The 24,068-nt window shown below is 41.2% G+C and overlaps 2 protein-coding genes across 7 annotated transcripts in view; one reads left to right on the plus strand and one right to left on the minus strand.

Annotated features, from left to right (window-relative positions):
- The window catches only part of LOC138853904 (oocyte zinc finger protein XlCOF6-like), a 113,898-nt gene that overhangs the window by 80,431 nt on the left and 9,399 nt on the right, over nt 1-24,068 (minus strand). For 5 of the 6 annotated variants that reach the window (XM_070093501.1, XM_070093504.1, XM_070093502.1 and 2 more), the window contains one exon: nt 21,611-21,836. The exons of the other annotated variant lie outside the window; for it this stretch is intronic. In XM_070093501.1, coding sequence (XP_069949602.1) covers nt 21,611-21,701 — 91 coding nt within the window. In that variant the 5' untranslated portion in view covers nt 21,702-21,836. The remainder of the gene's footprint in view (nt 1-21,610; nt 21,837-24,068) is intronic. 6 annotated transcript variants of the gene reach the window in all.
- LOC128694359 (transmembrane protein 62) overlaps nt 1-24,068 on the plus strand; it is a 374,754-nt gene that overhangs the window by 17,412 nt on the left and 333,274 nt on the right. The gene's annotated exons all lie outside the window — the stretch shown is intronic.

Raw genomic sequence — 24,068 nt, forward strand, 5'->3', positions numbered from 1 at the left:
TACTAAAAAGAATAATAAGAAGAAAATTGAACATTAAAATGGTATAAAATACCGACAGGTTGTTAGGTAAGACACATATGCAACAGTTAGGTATCTTTATATATTGTTTCATTCCATGGAACAATGCTCTTCTCCAGACTGAGGGACTGACCACCTCAAAACTTTAAGGGTGATAGACTGATTACATCGTCTTCAAGTATCTTCTGCTTCTATCAACCTTTCTGTACTCGACTGAAGAAGCCTACTGTGTAGGCGAAACGTTTCGAAATAAAGATACCTAACTGTTGCATATGTGTCTTACCTAACAAGAAGAAAATTGTCAAAGTGGGAAGTCTGAATGTGCGTGGATGTTGTGCAAATGATAAGAAAGAGATGATTGTGGATCTTATGAATGAGAAGAAACTGGATGTCCTGGCTTTAAGTGAAACAAAGCTGAAGGGGGTGGGAGAGTTTCAATGGAGAGGAATAAATGGGATTAGGTCAGGGGTTTCAAATAGAGTTAGAGCTAAAGAAGGAGTAGCAATAATGTTGAAGGATAAGCTATGGCAGGAAAAGAGGGACTACAAATGTATAAATTCACAGACTATGTGGAGTAAAATAAAGATTGGATGTGAAAAGTGGATTATAGTAAGTGTGTATGCACCTGGAGAAGAGAGAAGTGTAGAGGAGAGAGAGAGAGATTTTGGGAAATGTTGAGTGAATGCGTGGGGAGTTTTGAATCAAGTGTGAGAGTAATGGTGGTTGGGGATTTCAATGCTAAAGTGGGTAAAAATGTTATGGAGGGAGTAATAGGTAAATTTGGGGTGCCAGGGGTAAATGTAAATGGGGAGCCTTTAATTGAGCTATGTGTAGAAAGAAATTTGGTAATAAGCAATACATATTTTATGAAAAAGAGGATAAATAAATATACAAGGTATGATGTAGCACGTAATGAAAGTAGCTTGTTAGATTATGTATTGGTGGATAAAAGGTTAATGGGTAGGCTCCAGGATGTACATGTTTATAGAGGGGCAACTGATATATCGGATCATTATTTAGTTGTAGCTACAGTTAGAGTAAGAGGTAGATGGGAAAAGAGGAAGGTGGCAACAACAAGTAAGAGGGAGGTGAAAGTGTATAAACTAAGGGAAGAGGAAGTTCGGGCGAGATATAAGCGACTATTGGCAGAAAGGTGGGTTAGTGCAAAGATGAGTAGTGGGGGGTTGAAGAGGGTTGGAATAGTTTTAAAAATGCAGTATTAGAATGTGGGGCAGAAGTTTGTGGTTATAGGAGGGTGGGGGCAGGAGGAAAGAGGAGTGATTGGTGGAATGATGAAGTAAAGGGTGTGATAAAAGAGAAAAAGGTAGCTTACGAGAGGTTTTTACAAAGCAGAAGTGTTATAAGAAGAGCAGAGTATATGGAGAGTAAAAGAAAGGTGAAGAGAGTGGTGAGAGAGTGCAAAAGGAGAGCAGATGAAAGAGTGGGAGAGGCACTGTCAAGAAATTTTAATGAAAATAAGAAAAAAATTTGGAGCGAGTTAAACAAGTTAAGAAAGCCTAGGGAAAGTATGGATTTGTCAGTTAAAAACAGAGTAGGGGAGTTAGTAGATGGGGAGAGGGAGGTATTAGGTAGATGGCGAGAATATTTTGAGGAACTTTTAAATGTTGAGGAAGAAAGGGAGGTGGTAATTTCATGCACTGGCCAGGGAGGTATACCATCTTTTAGGAGTGAAGAAGAGCAGAATGTAAGTGTGGTGGAGGTACGTGAGGCATTACGTAGAATGAAAGGGGGTAAAGCAGCTGGAACTGCTGGGATCATGACAGAAATGTTAAAAGCAGGGGGGATATAGTGTTGGAGTGGTTGGCCTCTTCAAGGGGGGCTCCTTGGCGTGGTGAAGAGGCTCTTGGTCTGAGGAATTAGCCCTGTCGGTCTTCTTCCTCAGACCGAACCTAATTACCCCCCATTCTCCCCTCCCCTATCCCATCCTCCCCTTTTTCCTTTCCTCCTCCTCCTCCTCACCCCTCCCTTTTGCCCTTCCTCTTTTTAGCCTTCGTGATTTCTCCCACAGGCGCGCTAGTTCCTAGGTAGGGGAAAGGACACCGGGGTCCATCCCATTCCGTTGAGGTTTCTTGGCGGTGGCGTAGTTTGCCGTGGAATCTGGATTGCCTAGGGATGTCCCGATCCCTCTCCGGTATCCCGGAGTAGCTTTGGGTGTCTTTTGGGCGACGGGTGTATCTCTGGAAGCCACCTTTCGGATTCCGGGGGTGGTGGCTGAAGGAGGTATGCTTTGTGGCGGATATCCGGCCGCCCTCTCTTTTGTCCACCGAGGTAGCTCGGCAGATGTGAGGTTGCTATCCCAGATTGCTGGTTTACTGGCATGAAGGGTAGGGTATGGCACGGGTTCCATGCTGCATCTGCGCTACTAGCGGTGTCGAGTCCTCTTGGGCGCGGAGGGAGATTTCTGGCCCTTTCATTCCTCCTAGGAACTATCCCTCCCCGGTCCCCCCTTTTTTTTTCTTTTTTTTTATTTTTATTTTCTTTTCTTCTTTCTTTTTTTTTCTTAAAAACAAAAAGAAAGAAGTAACCTAACCATGGCAGCCCTAGTCCATGAACCTGGTACCCCCGGGCCCCTTCTTGATACCGCACCCCGTTCTGACCCCGCCTCGTCTTTGGACCACTCTTCAGACATTCCTCATGCCTCTGTACCTATTGCCGGTGCTGTTTCCTCACCCGCTTCAGGTACTGAGGCCTCGACTGACTCCTTCGATTTATCAGACCTTCGCTCTCCTCTGACTATGCTTCCGGCCTCTCCCTCTACGGTGCGGCAATTTTCAAATCGCCGACCCGTTCCACGTCGGACCAACTCTGGTCCCACGCCTAAACGTCAACGACAATTACCTGCTGATGATACTTCTCCACCTTCACCTTCTCGTTCTTCTCAGAAACGATCGACACGTCCTTCACTACCTTTCCACGCTCAGTTTCAGACTGAACAGTGGACTAAATTCTTCACTTTACGACCAACTTCCTCTACTGCCTATCTTTCTGACCATAGTATTGGCAAGGCACTCCTACGCCATGTTGGTAAAGATATTTCTTTTCATGCTCTTAAGAGCGGTACGCGCATCATTACCGTACAGAATGCTACCCAGGCTCGTGAGCTCTCTCGTCTTTCCCATATAGATACTGTTCCTGTCACCCTTGAAAAACATCATTCCCTCAATTCTTGTAGTGGTACCGTTATTCTGCCCCATACCATAGTTCAACAAAATTTCCAGACATGTGGCACCGACATTCTAGAACAGCTGGAACTCCAAGATCTCCCAATCCTCAAGGTAGACACTTACGTTCTTCCTGCCCGTGGGCGGAGACGATACCCTAGCAATGTGGCTCGTTTAACTTTTGACAGCCGAGAACTCCCATCCTCCGTTTATATAGCAGGACATCGGTTACAAGTTCGAAAGGTGATCCCTACACCACAACAGTGTAGAAATTGCTGGCGATTTGGCCATCCAGCGAAATATTGCAGATCTATCGCCGAATGCCCAGTCTGTGGTGCCGATGACCATTCTAATACGTCTTGCAATCGATCTCCCTCTTGCCTTAACTGTCATGAGGCTCACCCTTCGTACTCTCGCCGCTGTCAGGTCTATTTAAACGAGCGGGAAATCCGTTACCTCAAAGAGACAGAAGGTCTCCCTTATGCCATGGCAGTTTCTCATCTCCGCCTCCAAGGGAGACTCCCACGTGTTTCTTATTCCCGTGTTTCAAAACGTCCCCCCACTTCTGGTATCCCATCTTCTACACCCACCTCTGTGGTTACCTCTCCCATAATCACTCCTGTATCTAATCCTTTTGCTGTCCTCGGCTCAGACGTCCCTACTTCAACGCCTCAGTCTAATCTCGCTTCTTCGAGTTCTCTCTTACAAGCCTCCGTATCGACGAGACCTCGTACGACACCTCTTCCCAATCGTCCCTCTACTTCTCAAAAGTCAAAAAAAGGTCCGGTAACACCTCCTACCCATCTTCCACCTCCTCATTTTACCCTCCCTGTCTCTGTCCCTAGTTCTTCCCCTCTCACTGGCTCAGTTACAAGTGCAGAGGTTCACCCTCCTCCTCGTAATGTACCTTCCTCCCCTGTTCCCTCCCAAGTTCCTTCCTCTTCTGCCACCTCCCAGGTTCCTGTCTCTTCTGTCCCCTGCCACGCTTCTCCAGTTCCCTCCACCCTTTCGCCCCCCCCTACCTTGGTACAGTCCAATACAGTTCCAATCTTTACTCATCCTCTCCCTACCATTCCCAATATTGTCTCCCATACGACATCTCTGAATTCCGAAACACTTGAAGCAATCTCTGAATATATTGCAGAGACCAAACCATCAATGGACACTGATCCACCTTCCGCTCTTTCTCTCTCCTCTGCTCCATCTGCGCAACTCCTTTCTTCACAGCGCACCGTTCCTTCGCTGCTTGAACATTTTCCACTGCCTCCGCATGTGGACTTTTCTAACCCTTCTAGTCCGTAGGAACCCTTACCTGCGGATTTCAAGTATCTTTATCATTGCCAATCATGGCCTTTTTACAGTGGAATATACGCGGCCTCAGGGGTAATCGGGGTGAGCTTCAGATGTTACTCTCCCAGTTTGCCCCTGTTGGTGTTTGCTTACAGGAACCAAAATTACACTCTGCTGTTATTTCTCACATCTCAGGCTATAATTTATTGTATTCTTCAGATCCTTTTCCTGATGGGACCTTTAATGAAAGTGCCCTTCTTCTCCGCACTGATATTCCGTACCATCAGCTATTTATTCATACTTCGCTGCATTACACAGCAGCCCGTATCCACTTACATAGGTGGTATACGCTCTGTTCTTTATATCTCTCTCCTTCTCGGGCATTATCTATTCCGGATTTTGCCTTCCTTGTTTCGTCATTACCGCCACCGATTCTGTTACTTGGTGATTTTAATGCCCACCATTTCCTCTGGGGAGGGTCTCACTGTGATTCCCGTGGAATTCAGTTAGAGGCTTTTCTTGCCACCCACCCCCTCCATGTTTTAAATACAGGTACTCACACCCATTTTGATCCTCGGACTCATACTCTCTCTTGCATCGATCTCTCAGTTTGCTCTTCCTCCGCCGCATTAGACTTTACTTGGTCTGTTCTCCCGGACTTACATGACAGTGATCATTTCCCAATCATTCTTACTTCCCCTTCATATACGCCACCTCTTCGCACCCCACGCTGGCAATTTAATCGGGCAAATTGGAACCTTTACTCACACCTGACTGTTTTTAAAGAGGTTCCTTCTTCGTCCTCCATCGATGAGCTTTTACACCTCTTCTCGTCCTCCGTTTTCACCGCAGCTTCTCATTCTATACCCCAAACTTCGGGCAGGCATTCTCAGAAATGCGTGCCTTGGTGGTCTCCTGCTTGTGCTCGTGCAGTACGTTTGAAACGCGCTGCATGGGGCAGGTACCGGTACAATAGAACCACAGAGCGACTCCTTGATTTTAAACAGAAGCGTGCGATCGCTCGCCGTGTCATCCGTGACGCTAAAAGCACTTGCTGGCGAGATTATGTCTCCACCATCACCTCTGCTTCCTCTATGAGTGCAGTCTGGAAAAAAGTACGAAAACTGAGTGGTAAATATTCTCCTGACCCGGCTCCTGTTCTGCGGGTTGCCGGTGTTGATATAGCAAACCCACTAGATGTTGCCAATGAAATTGGCAATCATCTGGTCCGTATTTCTCAGGGACTCCATCTATGCCCCTCATTTCTTTCCTCAAAGTCTGCCAGAGAGTTAGCACCCTTGGACTTTTCTTCTCTCAAAGAACAGTATAATGTGCCTTTTACACTTCAAGAACTGGAGGCAACACTCTCAGCTTGTCGATCATCGGCAGCTGGGCCCGACGACATTCATATTCGTATGCTACAACATTTACATCAGTCAGCCCTTGCAGTCCTATTACGCCTTTACAATCTTATTTGGTCACAAGGAGTTCTTCCACAGCTGTGGAAATCCGCCATTGTTCTCCCTTTCCGCAAACCAGGCACTACGGGACATGAAACCTCCCACTATCGTCCCATTGCTCTTACCAGTGCAGTTTGCAAAGTAATGGAACGTCTAGTAAATAGACGTTTAGTGTGGTATTTAGAGACACACAACAGTCTCTCCACTCGTCAATATGGCTTTCGTAAGGGACGTTCTACCATAGACCCCTTACTACGCTTGGATACGTATGTTCATAATGCCTTTGCGAATAACCACTCAGTTATTGCCATATTTTTTGACCTTGAGAAGGCATATGACACAACTTGGAGGTATAATATTTTAGCCCAAGCCCACTCCTTAGGCCTTCGAGGCAATCTACCATCCTTCCTTAAGAACTTTTTAACTGACAGGCATTTCCGTGTTCGGGTTAATAATGTGCTCTCCCCGGACTTTGTCCAAGCTGAAGGTGTCCCCCAGGGATGTGTTCTGAGCACAACACTTTTTCTCCTTGCTATTAATGATTTGGCCTCTAGTCTTCCATCAAATATTTGGTCATCACTCTATGTTGATGACTTCGCTATTGCCTGTGCAGGCGCTGACTGTCACCTCCTTACAGTTTCTCTCCAGCATGCAGTCGACCGTGTTTCCAATTGGGCCACCACACATGGGTTTAAATTTTCCAGCACTAAAACCCACCAAATCACTTTCACTAGACGCTCTGTCATCTCTGATCATCCTTTGTACCTCTATGGCTCACGTATCCCTGAACGTGATACAGTCAAGTTTCTGGGCCTCCTCTTTGATCGTAGGTTATCCTGGAAACCTCACATTACCTCTCTGAAGGCAACTTGTCACAGCCGGCTGAACCTTCTTAAAACCCTTGCTCATCTTTCGTGGGGAGCTGATCGTCGAACCCTCCTTCACCTACATTCCACCCTTATTTTATCGAAACTTGATTATGGTGACCAGATCTATTCAGCGGCATCTCCTGCTACTCTCTCTAGCCTTAACCCCATTCATCACCAAGGATTACGTTTATGCCTTGGTGCTTTTCGCTCTTCCCCTGTCGAAAGCCTCTATGCAGAAGCGAACGTTCCATCCTTATCCGATCGCCGTGATGCCCATTGCCTGCGCTACTATGTACGCTCTCATGATCTCCGCAATCCTTCCATTTATAGAATGGTCACTGATATTAGTAGACATTCTTTATTTGTTCGCCGCCCCTGCTTACTCCGTCCCTTCTCTCTTCGCCTTCATTCGCTCTTGTCTTCTCTTCAACTACCACCTTTCTATGTACATGTAGCATCTCACTTTTCCCTACCCCCCTGGGAAGTTCCAGCTGTTCGAGTCTGTTCTTTCTCCCTCCCTTGCTCGAAAGCCCAACTGTCTACGGTCGCTTCCCGCTCTCTTTTTCTTGACCACTTTCACTCTCATTCTCATGCCATTGCTGTGTACACAGATGGCTCTAAGTCTTCTGACGGCGTAGGATTCGCAGCAGTGTTTCCGGACAGCGTCGTACAAGGGCATTTACTATCTTCAGCTAGTATTTTTACTGCTGAATTATATGCCATCCTTACAGCACTTATCCGTATTGCATCTATGCCTGTGTCATCATTTGTGGTTGTCTCAGACTCCCTTAGTGCTTTACAGGCTATACAAAAATTTGATACACCTCACCCCTTAGTCCTCCGTATCCAACTTTGGCTACGCCGCATCTTTACTAAGCATAAAGATATTGTTTTTTGTTGGGTCCCTGGTCATGTTGACGTACAGGGCAATGAACAGGCAGACACTGCTGCGCGGTCAGCAGTACATGACCTACCAGTTTCTGATAGAGGTATTCCATGTACGGACTATTTTGCTGTAATATCTTCCCACCTTCACAACCGTTGGCAACAACGTTGGTCTACTATGCTCGGCAACAAGCTTCAGTCTATTAAACCGAGTATAGGTTACTGGCCGTCTTCTTATCACCAGTGTCGAGGTTGGGAGACTACTCTCTCCCGTCTTCGCATTGGCCATACTCGTCTTACTCATGGATATCTCATGGAGAGGCGTCTTGCTCCTCTCTGTGAGAATTGCCAAGCTCCATTATCAGTCAGCCACATTCTGTTGGACTGCCCACTTTATCAACGAGCACGCAGAATTTACCTCTGTCGTCGTCTTCGCCCCGCTGCTCTCTCTTTACCTTCCCTTCTCGCTGATGGACCCACCTTTCATCCAGACTCTCTCATTGACTTTTTGACAACGACTGACTTACTTCACAAATTCTGATACTTTCAGCCCTTTCTACTTGTATCTCTTGCTACCCTCTACCCCCGTACTATCCCCTGCCCCGCTGTTTTCTGTAACCTGCTGATCATCCCCCCTCCCTTCTGCCATCCAATTCCCTTGCTTCCTTCCCTACCCTGCAGCGCTGTATAGCCCTTGTGGCTTAGCGCTTCTTTTTGATTATAATAATAATGGAGTGGTTGGTACTTTTGTTTAATAAATGTATGAAAGAGGGGAAGGTACCCAGGGATTGGCAGAGAGCATGTATAGTCCCTTTATATAAAGGGAAAGGGGACAAAAGAGATTGTAAAAATTATAGAGGAATAAGTTTACTGAGTATACCAGGAAAAGTATACGGTAGGGTTATAATTGAAAGAATTAGAGGTAAGACAGAATGTAGGATTGCGGATGAGCAAGGAGGCTTCAGAGTGGGTAGGGGATGTGTAGATCAAGTGTTTACATTGAAGCATATATGTGAACAGTATTTAGATAAAGGTAAGGAAGTTTTTATTGCATTTATGGATTTAGAAAAGGCATATGATAGAGTGGATAGAGGAGCAATGTGGCAGATGTTGCAAGTATATGGAATAGGTGGTAAGTTACTAAATGCTGTAAAGAGCTTTTATGAGGATAGTGAGGCTCAGGTTAGGGTATGTAGAAGAGAGGGAGAATACTTCCCGGTAAAAGTTGGTCTTAGACAGGGATGTGTAATGTCACCATGGTTGTTTAATATATTTATAGATGGGGTTGTAAAAGAAGTAAATGCTAGGGTGTTCGGGAGAGGGGTGGGATTAAATTATGGGGAATCAAATTCAAAATGGGAACTGACAGTTACTTTTTGCTGATGATACTGTGCTTATGGGAGATTCTAAAGAAAAACTGCAAAGGTTAGTGGATAAGTTTGAGAATGTGTGTAAAGGTAGAAAGTTGAAAGTGAACATAGAAAAGAGTAAGGTGATGAGGGTATCAAATGATTTAGATAAAGAAAAATTGGATATCAAATTGGGGAGGAGGAGTATGGAAGAACTGAATGTTTTCAGATACTTGGGAGTTGATGTGTCAGCGGATGGGTTTATGAAGGATGAGGTTAATCATAGAATTGATGAGGGAAAAAAGGCGAGTGGTGTGTTGAGGTATATGTGGAGTCAAACGTTATCTATGGAGGCAAAGAAAGGAATGTATGAAAGTATAGTAGTACCAACACTCTTATATGGATGTGAAGCTTGGGTGGTATATGCAGCAGCGAGGAGACGGTTGGAGGCAGTGGAGACGTCCTGTCTAAGGGCAATGTGTGGTGTAAATATTATGCAGAAAATTCGGAGTGTGGAAATTAGGAGAAGATGTGGAGTTAATAAAAGCATTAGTCAGAGGGCAGAAGAGGGGTTGTTGAGGTGGTTTGGTCATTTAGAGAGAATGGATCAAAGTAGAATGACATGGAAAGCATATAAATCTATAGGGGAAGGAAGGAGGGGTAGGGGTCGTCCTCGAAAGGGTTGGAAAGAGGGGGTAAAGGAGGTTTTGTGGGCAAGGGGCTTGGACTTCCAGCAAGCGTGCATGAGCGTGTTAGATAGGAGTGAATGGAGACGAATGATACTTGGGACCTGACGATCTGTTGGAGTGTGAGCAGGGTAATATTTAGTGAAGGGATTCAGGGAAACCGGTTATTTTCATATAGTCGGACTTGAGTCCTGGAAATGGGAAGTACAATGCCTGCACTTTAAAGGAGGGGTTTGGGATATTGGCAGTTTGGAGGGATATGTTGTGTATCTTTATACGTATATGCTTCTAAACTGTTGTATTCTGAGCACCTCTGCAAAAGCAGTGATAATGTGTGAGTGTGGTGAAAGTGTTGAATGATGATGAAAGTATTTTCTTTTTGGGGATTTTCTTTCTTTTTTGGGTCACCCTGCCTCGGTGGGAGATGGCCGACTTGTTGAAAAAAAAAAAAAAAATCTGTCTAGAATATATCCCTATTTTTGTAATAGTTTAAATAATCTGTTGAGAGGGTTGGTGAAAAGATTTCAGTGACTGAGGATGACCAATCATGAATGTATTAGCCTAGACTTTATAAGGCCTTTACTTAAGCTACCCCCATATTAGAACATAAAGTAAGAACCATATCATCAACGTAAAAAGGGAAACCAACGTAACAAGGACATTTATTAAAGGAAACTTTTCACACTAAGTGGCTTCTTCAGGACTTAAGAAGCCACTCATGGCAAAACATTTCCTCTCATGTCCTCAACTGTACATATGTGTCTTTTTCCACATCTTGTTAGTATCACCAGATCATTTTTTCATGTGTCAGAGTAGACTAAATATTTAGGTATTTTATCAATAGCTCACTTAACAAGAAAACTTAATTTTAATGACATTACTGATATGTCTGCTAATCATAAAGAGCCAGAAGAATGCCTGTCAAACAGTAACCTAACTCAACTTACATTTGTATTAACCCTTTCACTGTTGGTGTCGTATAGATACATCTTACGAGCCAGTGTTGGTGACGTATTAATACACCAAAATTCTAGCTGCTCCAAATCTAGTAGGAGAAAGCTGGTAGGCTTACATATGAGAGAATGGGTCTGCATGCTCAGTGTGCAGTATAAAAAAAATTGGAGCATCTGCATTGCATTGTGGGAACGCCATTACAATAGTATTTGTTTACCATGCCTCGCTTTAAGAAGCATCTCACTCTCCGGCGAACTGGGATGCTTCTGTTCCCAAGTGATAGTTCTAACACAAATGGAAGTCTCAGTGAAGATGAATTTTGTGGCTTTGAGGAGTTTGTGACTGAAAGCAATACCCAAGATAATGAAAACAGTGCTGAAAACCCAAACAACCATCAACCTTCCACCTCTGGTGCTGGCCCATCTTGTCCACGTTCAGTTGTAACACAGCGAAAGAGGAAACTCTTATTTCCTGGTGTCCAGGACTCAGATGTGAGCAGTGATAATGATAGTGATTGTGATTTCCAAGCTCTTGATTACAATTCCAGAAGTGACATTGAGAAGGAATATTCTCCAGTGAAGCGTCAGTATGTACGATGCTACGTGTGTTCTGGTAGTGTGCCATATGCTATTCCAAGGGGAAGGAGTACGTACATCTTGGAGTACATCCCCTGGCCCTACACCAGGAACAGATAGTGAAAATGATGATGATACTGTTACAATTGGGATGGATAATGTGCATGCGTCATCAGATGGTGGTAATGCCATGTGCCATGAGACACCAGCAGTGGCCCATGCTGGTAGCCATGCTGCTGACTCAGCACATCTACAACAAAGGCCACCCTCACCCACCCACCCACCATACCAACCTGCACAACCACAACCACCTGTCAATAGCTAGTACCCACCAGCAGACCTCATCTGGAATTGGCAGCAAGGTGCCAATTTTGTTCCCAATCCCCATCACTTTGATGGAACTCAAAGCAGAATAGGGCCATCTTGTACACTTGGGAACAATGCCACTGAACTGTAATGTTTTGAGCTATTCTTTGATGAACCCCTGATGGAAATTATTGTTAGGGAAAGTAACACATACTTCGATTATACCATGGCAAACAACTGTTTCACCAAAATCACGCCTACACAAGTGAAAGGAGACAACTGTGGCTGAGATGTATCTGTTCTTTGCCACAATAATGCTTATACCACATGTGTATAAGCACACTGTCACATCATACTGGTCGACAGACCACCTGATTTCAATCCCAGCTTTCAGTCATATAATACCAGTCAATTGATTTGTGCTGTTACGCATGCTACACTTCTCAGACAAAACAAGGCCTGACAGAAACGACAGGTTATATAAGATCAGGAATATTTTTATGTATATGAAACAAAAGTTCTGTATGTATTTTTATCCCTTCAGAAAGCTTGTTATTGATGAGTCTTTGATTCAAGCAGTATATAACAAGCAAGAGGAAATGCTTTGGTATAAAACTGTTTGTACTTTATGATTGCTACATTGGTCTTGTATTGGATATACAGTAAGGCCCCGCTTTACGGCGTTTCGCCTTACGGCGTTCCGCTAATACGGCGAGCGGTCTTTTAAATACAGCGCCCCCCACCTGGTTTGTTTACATTTTTTGTGACCACATCTATTATGTCAGGAAACTTTCCAAAATTTAAAGTGTTTTAAAGTTACTGCATATTTTATATGTACTCAGATAATTATACTTATGTGTACCTGTACTTAAATATACTTACACACTGTGCTGGTGTGCAGGTGCACATTAAAATCGCTAAGTCTCTCTCTACTCATGACGCCAATACTACGTAATAATAATCACTCTTGGGCACACTAAATGTCTTATTTTACATCAATATAGGCATTTTCATTAATCCATCTATGATATTTTCCTCAAAATTATATATGAAACCCATTACATAGAATATAAACATGATACATACACTCAGAATAATAACTGATGTAAATATGATATTTGTTTACAAAGCAGCTGTGTAGGTAGTGTTGGAAGAATTACGTTTTCTCTAGTCAAACAGTGGGGGGTAACTGTAGAAAAATATTCTTTTCGTATGCCTTTACTCTATGTATAGCAATTCATGACCCTTCTGGGTTTAGTGCTTTTTATTATAATAATAATAATAATAATAATAATAATTATTATTATTAATATTAATAATTTTTTTTTTTCAACAAGTTGGCCGTCTCCCACCAAGGCAGGGTGACCCAAAAAAGAAAGAAAATCCCCAAAAAGAAAATACTTTCATCATTCAACACTTTCACCACACTCACACATTATCACTGTTTTTGCAGAGGTGCTCAGAATACAACAGTTTAGAAGCATACACATATAAAGATACACAACATATCCCTCCAAACTGCCAATATCCCAAACCCCTCCTTTAAAGCGCAGGCATTGTACTTCCCATTTCCAGGACTCAAGTCCGACTATATGAAAATAACTGGTTTCCCTGAATCCCTTCACTAAATATTACCCTGCTCACACTCCAACAGATCATCAGGTCCCAAGTACCATTCGTCTCCATTCACTCCTATCTAACACGCTCACGCATGCTTGCTGGAAGTCCAAGCCCCTTGCCCACAAAACCTCCTTTACCCCCTCTCTCCAACCCTTTCGAGGACGACCCCTACCCCGCCTTCCTTCCCCTATAGATTTATATGCTTTCCATGTCATTCTACTTTGATCCATTCTCTCTAAATGACCAAACCACCCTCTGCCCTCTGACTAATACTTTTATTAACTCCACACCTTTTCCTAATTTCCACACTCCAAATTTTCTGCATAATATTTACACCACACGTTGCCCTTAAACAGGACATCTCCACTGCCTCCAACCGTCTCCTCGCTGCTGCATTTACCACCCAAGCTTCACACCCATATAAGAGTGTTGGTACTACTATACTTTCATACATTCATTTCTTTGCCTCCATAGATAACGTTTTTTGACTCCACATATACCTCAACACACCACTCGCCTTTTTTCCCTCATCAATTCTATGATTAACCTCATCCTTCATAAATCCATCCACCAACACGTCAACTCACAAGTATCTGAAAACATTCACTTCTTCCATACTCCTCCTCCCCAATTTGATATCCAATTTTTCTTTATCTAAATCATTTGATACCCTCATCACCTTACTCTTTTCTATGTTCACTTTCAACTTTCTACCTTTACACACATTCCCAAACTCATCCACTAACATTTGCAATTTTTCTTTAGAATCTCCCATAAGCACAGTATCATCAGCAAAAAGTAACTGTGTCAATTCCCATTTTGAATTTGATTCCCCAAAATTTAATCCCACCCCTCTCCCAAACACCCTAGCATTTACTTCCTTTACAACCCCATCTATAAATATATTAAACAACCATGGTGACATTACACATCCCTGTCTAAGACCTACTTTTACCGGGAAGTAGTCTCCCTCTCTTCTACACACCCTAACCTGAGCCTCACTATCCTCATAAAAACTCTTTACAGCATTTAATAACTTACCACCTATTCCATATACTTGCAACATCTGCCACATTGCTCCTCTATCCACTCTATCATATGCCTTTTCTAAATCCATAAATGCAATAAAAACTTCCCTACCTTTATCTAAATACTGTTCACATATATGCTTCAATGTAAACACTTGATCTACACATCCCCTACCCACTCTGAAACCTCCTTGCTCATCCGCAATCCTACATTCTGTCTTACCTCTAATTCTTTCAATTATAACCCTACCGTACACTTTTCCTGGTATACTCAGTAAACTTATTCCTCTATAATTTTTACAATCTCTTTTGTCCCCTTTCCCTTTATATAAAGGGACTATACATGCTCTCTCTCCGCCAATCCCTAGGTACCTTCCCTTCTTTCATATATTTATTAAACAAAAGTACCAACCACTCCAACACTATATCCCCCCCCTGCTTTTAACATTTCTGTCATGATCCCATCAGTTCCAGCTGCTTTACCCCCTTTCATTCTACATAATGCCTCACGTACCTTCCCCACACTTACATTCTGCTCTTCTTCACTCCTAAAAGATGGTATACCTCCCTGACCAGTGCATGAAATTACTGCCTTTCTTTCTTCCTTAACATTTAAAAGTTCCTCAAAATATTCTCGCCATCTACCTAATACCTCCATCTCCCCATCTACTAACTCCCCTACTCTGTTTTTAACTGACAAATCCATACTTTCCCTAGGCTTTCTTAACTTGTTTAACTCACTCCAAAAATTTTTCTTATTTTCATTAAAATTTCTTGACAGTGCCTCTCCCACTCTATCATCTGCTCTCCTTTTGCACTCTCTCACCACTCTCTTTACCTTTCTTTTACTCTCCATATACTCTGCTCTTCTTATAACACTTCTGCTTTGTAAAAACCTCTCATAAGCTACCTTTTTCTCTTTTATCACACCCTTTACTTCATCATTCCACCAATCACTCCTCTTTCCTCCTGCCCCCACCCTCCTATAACCACAAACTTCTGCCCCACATTCTAATACTGCATTTTTAAAACTATTCCAACCCTCTTCAACCCCCCCACTACTCATCTTTGCACTAGCCCACCTTTCTGCCAATAGTCGCTTATATCTCACCCAAACTTCCTCCTCCCTTAGTTTATACACTTTCACCTCCCTCTTACTTGTTGTTGCCACCTTCCTCTTTTCCCATCTACCTCTTACTCTAACTGTAGCTACAACTAAATAATGATCCGATATATCAGTTGCCCCTCTATAAACATGTACATCCTGGAGCCTACCCATCAACCTTTTATCCACCAGTACATAATCTAATAAACTACTTTCATTACGTGCTACATCATACCTTGTATATTTATTTATTCTCTTTTTCATAAAATATGTATTACTTATTACCAAATCTCTTTCTACACATAGCTCATTTTTACCCACTTTAGCATTGAAATCCCCAACCACCATTACTCTCACACTTGATTCAAAACTCCCCACGCATTCACTCAACATTTCCCAAAATCTCTCTCTCTCCTCTACACTTCTCTCTTCTCCAGGTGCATACACGCTTATTATAACCCACTTTTCACATCCAACCTTTATTTTACTCCACATAATCCTTGAATTAATAATATTATTATTATTAATATTAATACTAATAATATTATTATTATTATCTTCATTCACTCTAAAAATGGTGTGTTGCTGTTTGTTTAGTCTGAACTAACTTGTACAACTTGTACACAATGTAAGAGTATTTGTATTGTGAGGTAATTATTAAAATAAAAAAATATTGAGGTAAATGTTTTACAAACTCTTACAAATGGACGTGAATGAACTAAAAGTAGACACACATTAATACGCATTTATTTTGCCTGACCAAGTGATCATCCACTACCTGTTCAGTTTGTGTTCTTACATTGTCTCAACTCTGTATCTCGTTCTCTCTCTCGTTTACTCTTTCGTTAACTAGTTGGCTCTCATTGACGATGGCGTCTAAGGTTAGCTGTAATAAAAAGAGAAGTCGTAAGCCTCTTGCTTTAAGTGCCAAGTTAGAGGATGATGGTGTGCCATTCTGATTTTATTCAATAAACACCCTGCCACTCACCTCTCACACATTAATATTAATATTTTAAGGTAAGTAACAAGTGTACTCTGTGTGTATCTTACCTTTTATTGTGTTTTTAATGCCTATTTCTATTGCTAACTTAATATAAGTTAGTGTAAACTTGTTGTCTGGCATTTATTGCATATTTTATATGCTCTGATAATAATACTTGTGGAGCCGGGTGGAGGGACAACATTACGTTTTCTCTGCTCAGCCATCAGAGAAAACGTGTATGAATCTACGTTTGGCCCAGCCACTCCCTCACTCCGCTTTTGTTCACAATTTTCGGCATGAATTATTCATTACTTCTACCTTCGTTTACGCTGGCATCTAAAGGTAGTTGTTAGAAATGATTAAATTCAGTGAACAAGGCATGTCGATGTTAATAATATGGCTCTGAGCCACAGTGTAGGTAGCCGGTAGGTGTAGTCCAGGCTACACCTACCGGCTACCTACACTGACTTTATACAAATAAATACTACTCTCCTCTCTTCCTATATTAAGACTACACACATTTTAAGGTAAATAATGAGTGTACTGTATGTGCATTTTACCCCTCTGGGATGTTTTAAATATTGTATATTAAGTATGAGATGGGGAGCCAGTGCTACCTACACCTGGGCTACCTGCACCTGACTTCCTACAAATAAGTACTACTCACCTCTCTCCCTACATTAAGATTACAAATACTTTAAGATAAGTAATGAATTTACTGTGACTGTATTTTACTTTGTGTGTTTTTAATGCCTAGTTCTATTACTAACTTAATATAATTTAGTGTAAACTTGTTGTCTGGCATTTATATGCATTTATAAATGGAAGAAAATGGAGTTCTGCCTTCCGGCGATGTCTGCTTTCCGGCAACAGCCTGGAACCTAACCCGCCGTATAAGTGGGGCCCTACTGTAATTGTGTACACTGAAAGTAATACATTGCAAGATACCAGGAAGTTATTGGGTATCTCTGGTGATGTGGTATCTCTGGTGATGTGATTTCTTGCAAGTGAAAATGACAGATGTGTGTGTGGCACATCTGTGCGTGCAAATAGTGCGTGCAAATCATAAGCATATGCCCCGGTTCGACACAGGCACTGAGACGTGTGGTGCAGCCGTTTGCTGCCAATGACATCATGGCATTTCGGTGGCCTGACAAATAAGATGTCACATTGTTGACATCAATTCACCAAAATGAAATGACAGACAGTGGCAGGCAGAATAGAGAGACCAATGAATCCATTCTAAAATCTGCAGCTGTGATGGACTACACCCTCAAATGTGACATGCAAATTGAGTTTGCAAGAGTTATCAGTTGTACATAAAACTCTCTTTTCCATCTTCTGGACATTTCCATGCTCAATGCTTATAATATGTATAAGTTGAAGACCAGAAACAAACTACCATATGGTGAATTTTGTTCATATGTCATCAGACAAATAATATTCAAGTACCAAGTAACAACACCTGCAATAGAAAACCGCCCACAAAATTATCACCAAATTCCCTCTCATCTGAGGCATGGTGATCACTATCTAATAAAACTGCCTCCTACTAACAAGAAAAATGTTCAGAAGAGGTGTCATGTCTGTGCACATATAAAAAAAAGTGCCCACAAAAAAGCAAAGACACTTGTTATATGTGTGTGAGGAGTGTAAAACAGCACTGTGCATGACACCATGTTTCTAAGAGTTCCACAAGCTGCAGCACTTCTAGGAACATGCCCAGTGACTCTGTGTATACAGCCTCTCCTCACTTAGCGACGTACTTGTTTACCAATGCCTCCAACTTACGACGGGCTCTCTGACCAGTATTCATACCAAAATATTGAACATTGGAACCCCGAATGTCGGTCTTAATTCGTTTCAGAAGGCTGTTTGAGTGCCGTTACTAAATGAATTTGTTCCCATAAGGAATAATGTAAATTAGATTAGTCTGTTTCAGACCCCCAAAAATACACTTACATAATTGTTCGAGTTGGGAGCTGTTCGAAATTCGAGGTACCACTGTATATTAGAGCTGATTTCCTCTGTTCTGTTTATTTCAATATACAGTACACTACTGTATAAACATTTAAAAATATACCAGAAAGGTTACAAATAGTGCAAAGATGACATTAAAACAATATCAAAGATGGTTGACACACTACCATTACAGTATGCTCCTGACGTAGTGACGAATTTGTTTAACGACATGGTCTTAAAGGAACTCCATCGTTAAGTGAGGAGAAGCTGTATATATTATAGAACAATAGTAAGAAACAACTTTTTTTATTGCTGGTTTGTGTAAACACTTTTGTAAACAATATAATAAAATGTTTGTGCAGTTATTGTGTTGCATACAATGAGTGGATATATATACATTATGCACTATATTGGTCTCACAGGCCACAAAAGTTATTTGAAAAAATAAAATATTAAAAAATAAAAGAAAAAAGTAGAATAAAAGTAAATATAATATTACCAAGTGAGCGGCAGTCGCCGATGTTGCTGTAAGCAGTTCACTTTGTCAACTTCATGCCTTTATATCTTGGTAAGTACTGATTGCAATTTTTTTTTTTTTTTAAAACACTCGCAAAAATATTCTTAAGATTTTGTTAAGAACATTTTTTTTTTTTTTCAAATATTTTTTGACAGTGGAAGGGTTAAACAGTTTATTAATCTGCTTTTTGCCATATTACTATAAATTTTACATGTACAGTAGACCATCGGATAACAGGCAATCTGTCAAAATGTTTTCGCTATAATATGGCTGCAAAATTGGGGCATATATTCGGTGACCGCAGCATAGTTTCAGTGAACATGCCACAAAAACTGATTTACACTGAGTACATGTAAAAGAAAACCTGGAATGAGCCACGTTTTTTGCCTTGTCTCACAGTGAGCCTCAAGGTGAGTCCATTATCTTATGGGGGAGGCCTACATAATGTACACAGCCTCCCTCACCAAGTGCTTTATTCAAACACTTTCAATACCATACTCAGCCTATTTTAGTGAATTGACTTTGATCTTTTCGTCATCCCATCTCGTCTGGATAGTAACTAAGGCACCAGGAGGAATATGAGTGAACCTGAAACTGCAAAGAAGAAGCATAAGTATGAAAGTCTTGGTGTTTCGAAGAAAACTGAGATACAGGTAGGTCCCGGGCTACTGCTGTAAAGCAAAAACTGTTGTACAGTGAAGTATAGCCTTTTTTTTTCACTTTCAAATGCATATAAAAGCCTGATAACATGTTTACACTATCATATACTATGTGAACAATAGAGCTAGGCATCAAAAATGCATATACAGTACACACATTAATTATCTTAAAATATTTTTGTCATTGGCTTACAGTGAATGGCAAATAAATTTACTGTAGAAAGTCTGAATACATGAAGAATGGGTATAATTGAGAAAACAAATGCATTAGCAAAATGCAGTAGAGTAAAATGCTGTAAAGTGGGGCCAGTGTGCAGTAGATAAGCTCATGAGTGGTGCACTGGTGAAGGAGATGGTGCGAGTCTATGGCCTGAGTAAAATATCAATTTATACAATTAAAAAGAATTAGGCAAAGATATGAGCTTGTACAATGAGGAACCCAGGTTGTGACCTCCTAATATGAATGACAAACATATATACATAATTTATATATATATACACACATATATATACATACATACTCCCATCCACACACCTTCACCCACACCATCCCAACCAGCAGCCTTCACCCACACAACCTGACTATACAATTCCCCCCACAGGCACATGCCTAAACCTACACCATTTCCCCATGGCTAAGTTTTCATTGTTGAATAAGCTTAGTCAGCAAGTTCAGCTTAAAATCATGATATATATATAATGTTAATGATCATCACATATTAGATTGTATACTGCATACTACAGCTTGAAGTCAGTGATGTCACAAGGCAGTGGGAGTCAGAAAAGTAGCACATTTATTCCTAATCTGTCATTCAGATAATATCTAAATAAACAAGCAAATTTCATAAAACTAGACACTTACTACAGTATACAACCACTTTCTCTGATTATTACCTTAAAATAAATGCTGCATAGCTTGGTAATGAAAGTTAATCTATGTGTAGCTGTACCTTCTGCATAATCACACTGTGTGTGTCCAAGACATACCCTGTACTCCACATAAAGATAGAGAAATTACTGAAGATGACCAGTACATCCTGAGCTTAGCTATGCTCATGTAGCTACGAACAAGTAAGCATTAGCCTTATAAAAATTCATCCTGAGTAGGGCAAAACAAACTAACATATAACCCATAACACTAGCAAAAGTTTGGTATTCCTCCTTACTAACACATGTTTTTCTTACAATTCAACCAAACTGAGCTCTTGCTCTCATATAGAACCATCTTCAATTATTACCAAAACAAAACAAAAATCGACATATAAAGGAGAAGACTGATGAGTAGAACGACACTTACATAACCTATAGCTATATCCTTCCTGAGGTTCTCCCACCTATATAATATATTCTGATCGTATTATATACAGCAATTGAAATGCTAAACTCGTATCAATCATTCAGCACTTCCCGATATGTTTCTCAAATCATACAAAATGAATGTCACTGTACAGATATTGGACAGAATTGCATGTAAACTAACATTTAATGTAGGCAGAAATTATAAAGAGTAACACACATTAAAATCACAACAATACTGGCATAACGCCCATCAGCCTTTAACATGTTACGCTCATCTCAGCAAAACTGATATCCTTTCTAACACAATGATAGTATACAAATGAATTTGGCAATTACAGTGAACCCTCAATTTAATGAACTAGGGGGTGCAGCAGGTGGCTGGTAATGGTAAATGTGGTGTCCCCTCGCCTATATATACTGGCTCCCTCACTCTTTTGCATTAGTGTGACTTTCTAAATGGTCCAAGTCAGACTGAAATATCGTCATCAGCTTTCCTCTCTCCTATGTGCGGGTTGTTTGTGTAGTGATGTGATTGTTTTGCTGTGATCATAACAATAAGGGGCAATTCTGTAACCAATGGAATATATCTGTTGTTTATGAATGAATTGATTTAGCAGATATGTCTTGTATTTCCAAAGCCCATTAAATCAAGGTTTGTTGGATTGAGAATTTACTGTTAAGCACAGAGTTTATACAAATAAATGTGTGTAAAAAAAATAGCTAAGAGAATTCATGAAAGTTGAGGTTCTCATGTACTGCATCAGTGGAAAAAAAAATTGATGTAGTTTTGGTACCTCCTAAAGCCCCACTTTTTTTTTTTCACTTCTGACTTTGAAAAAATGTATTAGACAGTACAATACTTACCAATTTTGTAGAGATGGTTGACATAGGGAGACAAGATGGTGTTGGTTGAGGGTAGACTATTAGTTGGAGGGAGCAAGTGGTGGCGGGTCATCAGGGTCACACTACCCCCACTTCCTCCTCACTGGCAGCTCTTTCTGGCAGTGTTGAAACAAGTGGAGATAGCTCTACAAAGTGATCAGGTATCAATAGGCTAGCAGGTGTTTCAGAGTGGCTCGGTGGAGGTGACCTGGAAATATTGGTGTAAGATAGATTGCTCTGACCTGTGCAAATTCTTGTACAGGCAGGCCCTGCTTTACAGTGCTTCACTTTACAGCATTTCGCTAATATGGTGGTTTTCAATAATACCCATTCTTCATTTATTCAGATTCCCTACAATAAATATATTCAAGGACGAAAATATTTTAAGGTAAGTAATGTGTGTACTGTATGTGCATTTTTTAGACCTAGCTATATTGCTCACTTAATATATGATAATGTAAACATGTTATCAGGTTTTTATGTGCATTTGAAAGTGAAAAAAGGTTGACTCATTTTACAGCAGTAGCTTGGAACCTAACCTGCTGTATAAGCGAGACCTTCCAGTAATTAGCGAAAAATACAGTTAAACCCTTCCCAAATTTAAAACTGCTCAAAATATGGGTTTGAATCTACCACTTTCTCAGCCAGCTTGTCAGCAACTGAGAATAAGTTAGATTTTTTGTTACTTTACACGCTTATTACGAGCCTCATCTTTCTCAACTTGCAACTATTGCTTTATCTTTCTCTGCCTTTATGTTGCCTCATCTTTCTCTACTTGTAAATGTTGCCTCATCTTTCTCCAACTGTAAATGTTGCCTCATTTTTCTCCCTGTAAACACTGCCTTATTTTTCTTTAGCTGTAAATGTTACCTCATCTTTCCCTGCTAGAAACTGTCGCCTCATCTCTATTTTGCAACTGCAACCTTATTTTGCAACTGTCGCTTCATGTTTAACTGCCACCTCATCTCCCTCCATTTGCAATTGATACCTCATCTCCCTCCACCTACATTACATTCAATTAAGTCAGTAGATTCACCACTCATGCCTTCTGACAGATTTAAGTTTCATTTGCAATGACATTATCTTTAATTTATTGAGGTATCTTATGCTGCAGGAGAACTTGTACTATGTTTGGAGGGAGGTGCCATGATAGGGGAAAAAAAAGGAAATACAGACCAAAGCCGGCCTTAGGAGGTGTGGGGCCCAACTGGGAACAATTTTGGTGGGTAATCAAACTGTGCGCTTAAAAAATGCATAATAGTTAACAGACCAAACAGATGTCAGCTACATTTTAATATAAAATTGCATACATGTAAGCCTACAAGTAACAATCTATTAAAGTCGGGCCTAAAAATCTATAAATAGCCAAGAAAATGTGACTGGGTGTCTCTCTCATGTTTTAATCCCCTTTTTCCTATAATCAAATGTCAAGTACAATCGCCACCCCACTGGGCAACTTTTCCACCACTTTCGGGGAAATTTGCCAACATAATATATCCAAAGCCCTTTTTTTTTCATGTTGTGTGTACTTGACAAGCTGAGAGTAGATTACACTCTAGTGTGAGGCCCCCTTAGGTGCAGGGCCCAACTGGGAACAACCGATCTAATCGGCAAAAGGCCAGCCCTGATCCAGACAATGCATGAAAACAAAACAAATTGGTACAAATCACAAATGTATTATATGGTGGCATGGGGGATAGAGACTGAAGCTACTTCCAGTCTGAAAAAATTGACTAGATGCTTCACTTCAACCAGTCACCTCACTCGATACTGCCCTTGGTTACTTATGCATGATTACAACCACTACTCGATAAAACTCGGGCATCAGTTTGCATTTTACGTGTACATACAATCCATTTTAAAAAGCAAGAATTTCTTGTGCAAATCTTATTCTGGGAGATATTAGTGACAATAGTACATTTAATTTTATTGTGTAGCACTGTGAGGGAAAAGTTCATTAGATAGGAGTGGAAGTATGAATGAGTGGTAGTAGTTTCTTGGGTGGTATGTTTGTTCTGTAAGGCATGTGCAACATTACCCCCCCCCCCCACAACCCTTTCTCCACCTGGTGGGAGTTGATGTGTGTCCATCCAACCAGTTGAGTCACTTGACTTTCAGCTCCCATCAAGTCTCCTTGATTGTCAGCTCGGGTCATCCAACACTGGTGAGATAAGGAGGACAGCAAAGATCTAGGCCATAGATCAGAGACGCAATCTGGCATCAGTGCCTAAATTGGTCCCCTTCCGATAGTAGCTGACACGCGATCATCTTCATACCATCCTAAAGCAGTTCTCTAGTTGTCAACCCACCAAAGTTTTATTTTGGTTCATGATTGGTGACTCTATTGCTTCATATGGGTTCTCAAGAGGATCCCAATACCTTGGTTTTTCAGAATCCTTACTCATATTGGAATCACACTATTTTCTTCAGGTGTCACAAG

Source organism: Cherax quadricarinatus, chromosome 43 (assembly GCF_038502225.1).
Source record: "Cherax quadricarinatus isolate ZL_2023a chromosome 43, ASM3850222v1, whole genome shotgun sequence".
NCBI lineage: Eukaryota > Metazoa > Arthropoda > Malacostraca > Decapoda > Parastacidae > Cherax > Cherax quadricarinatus.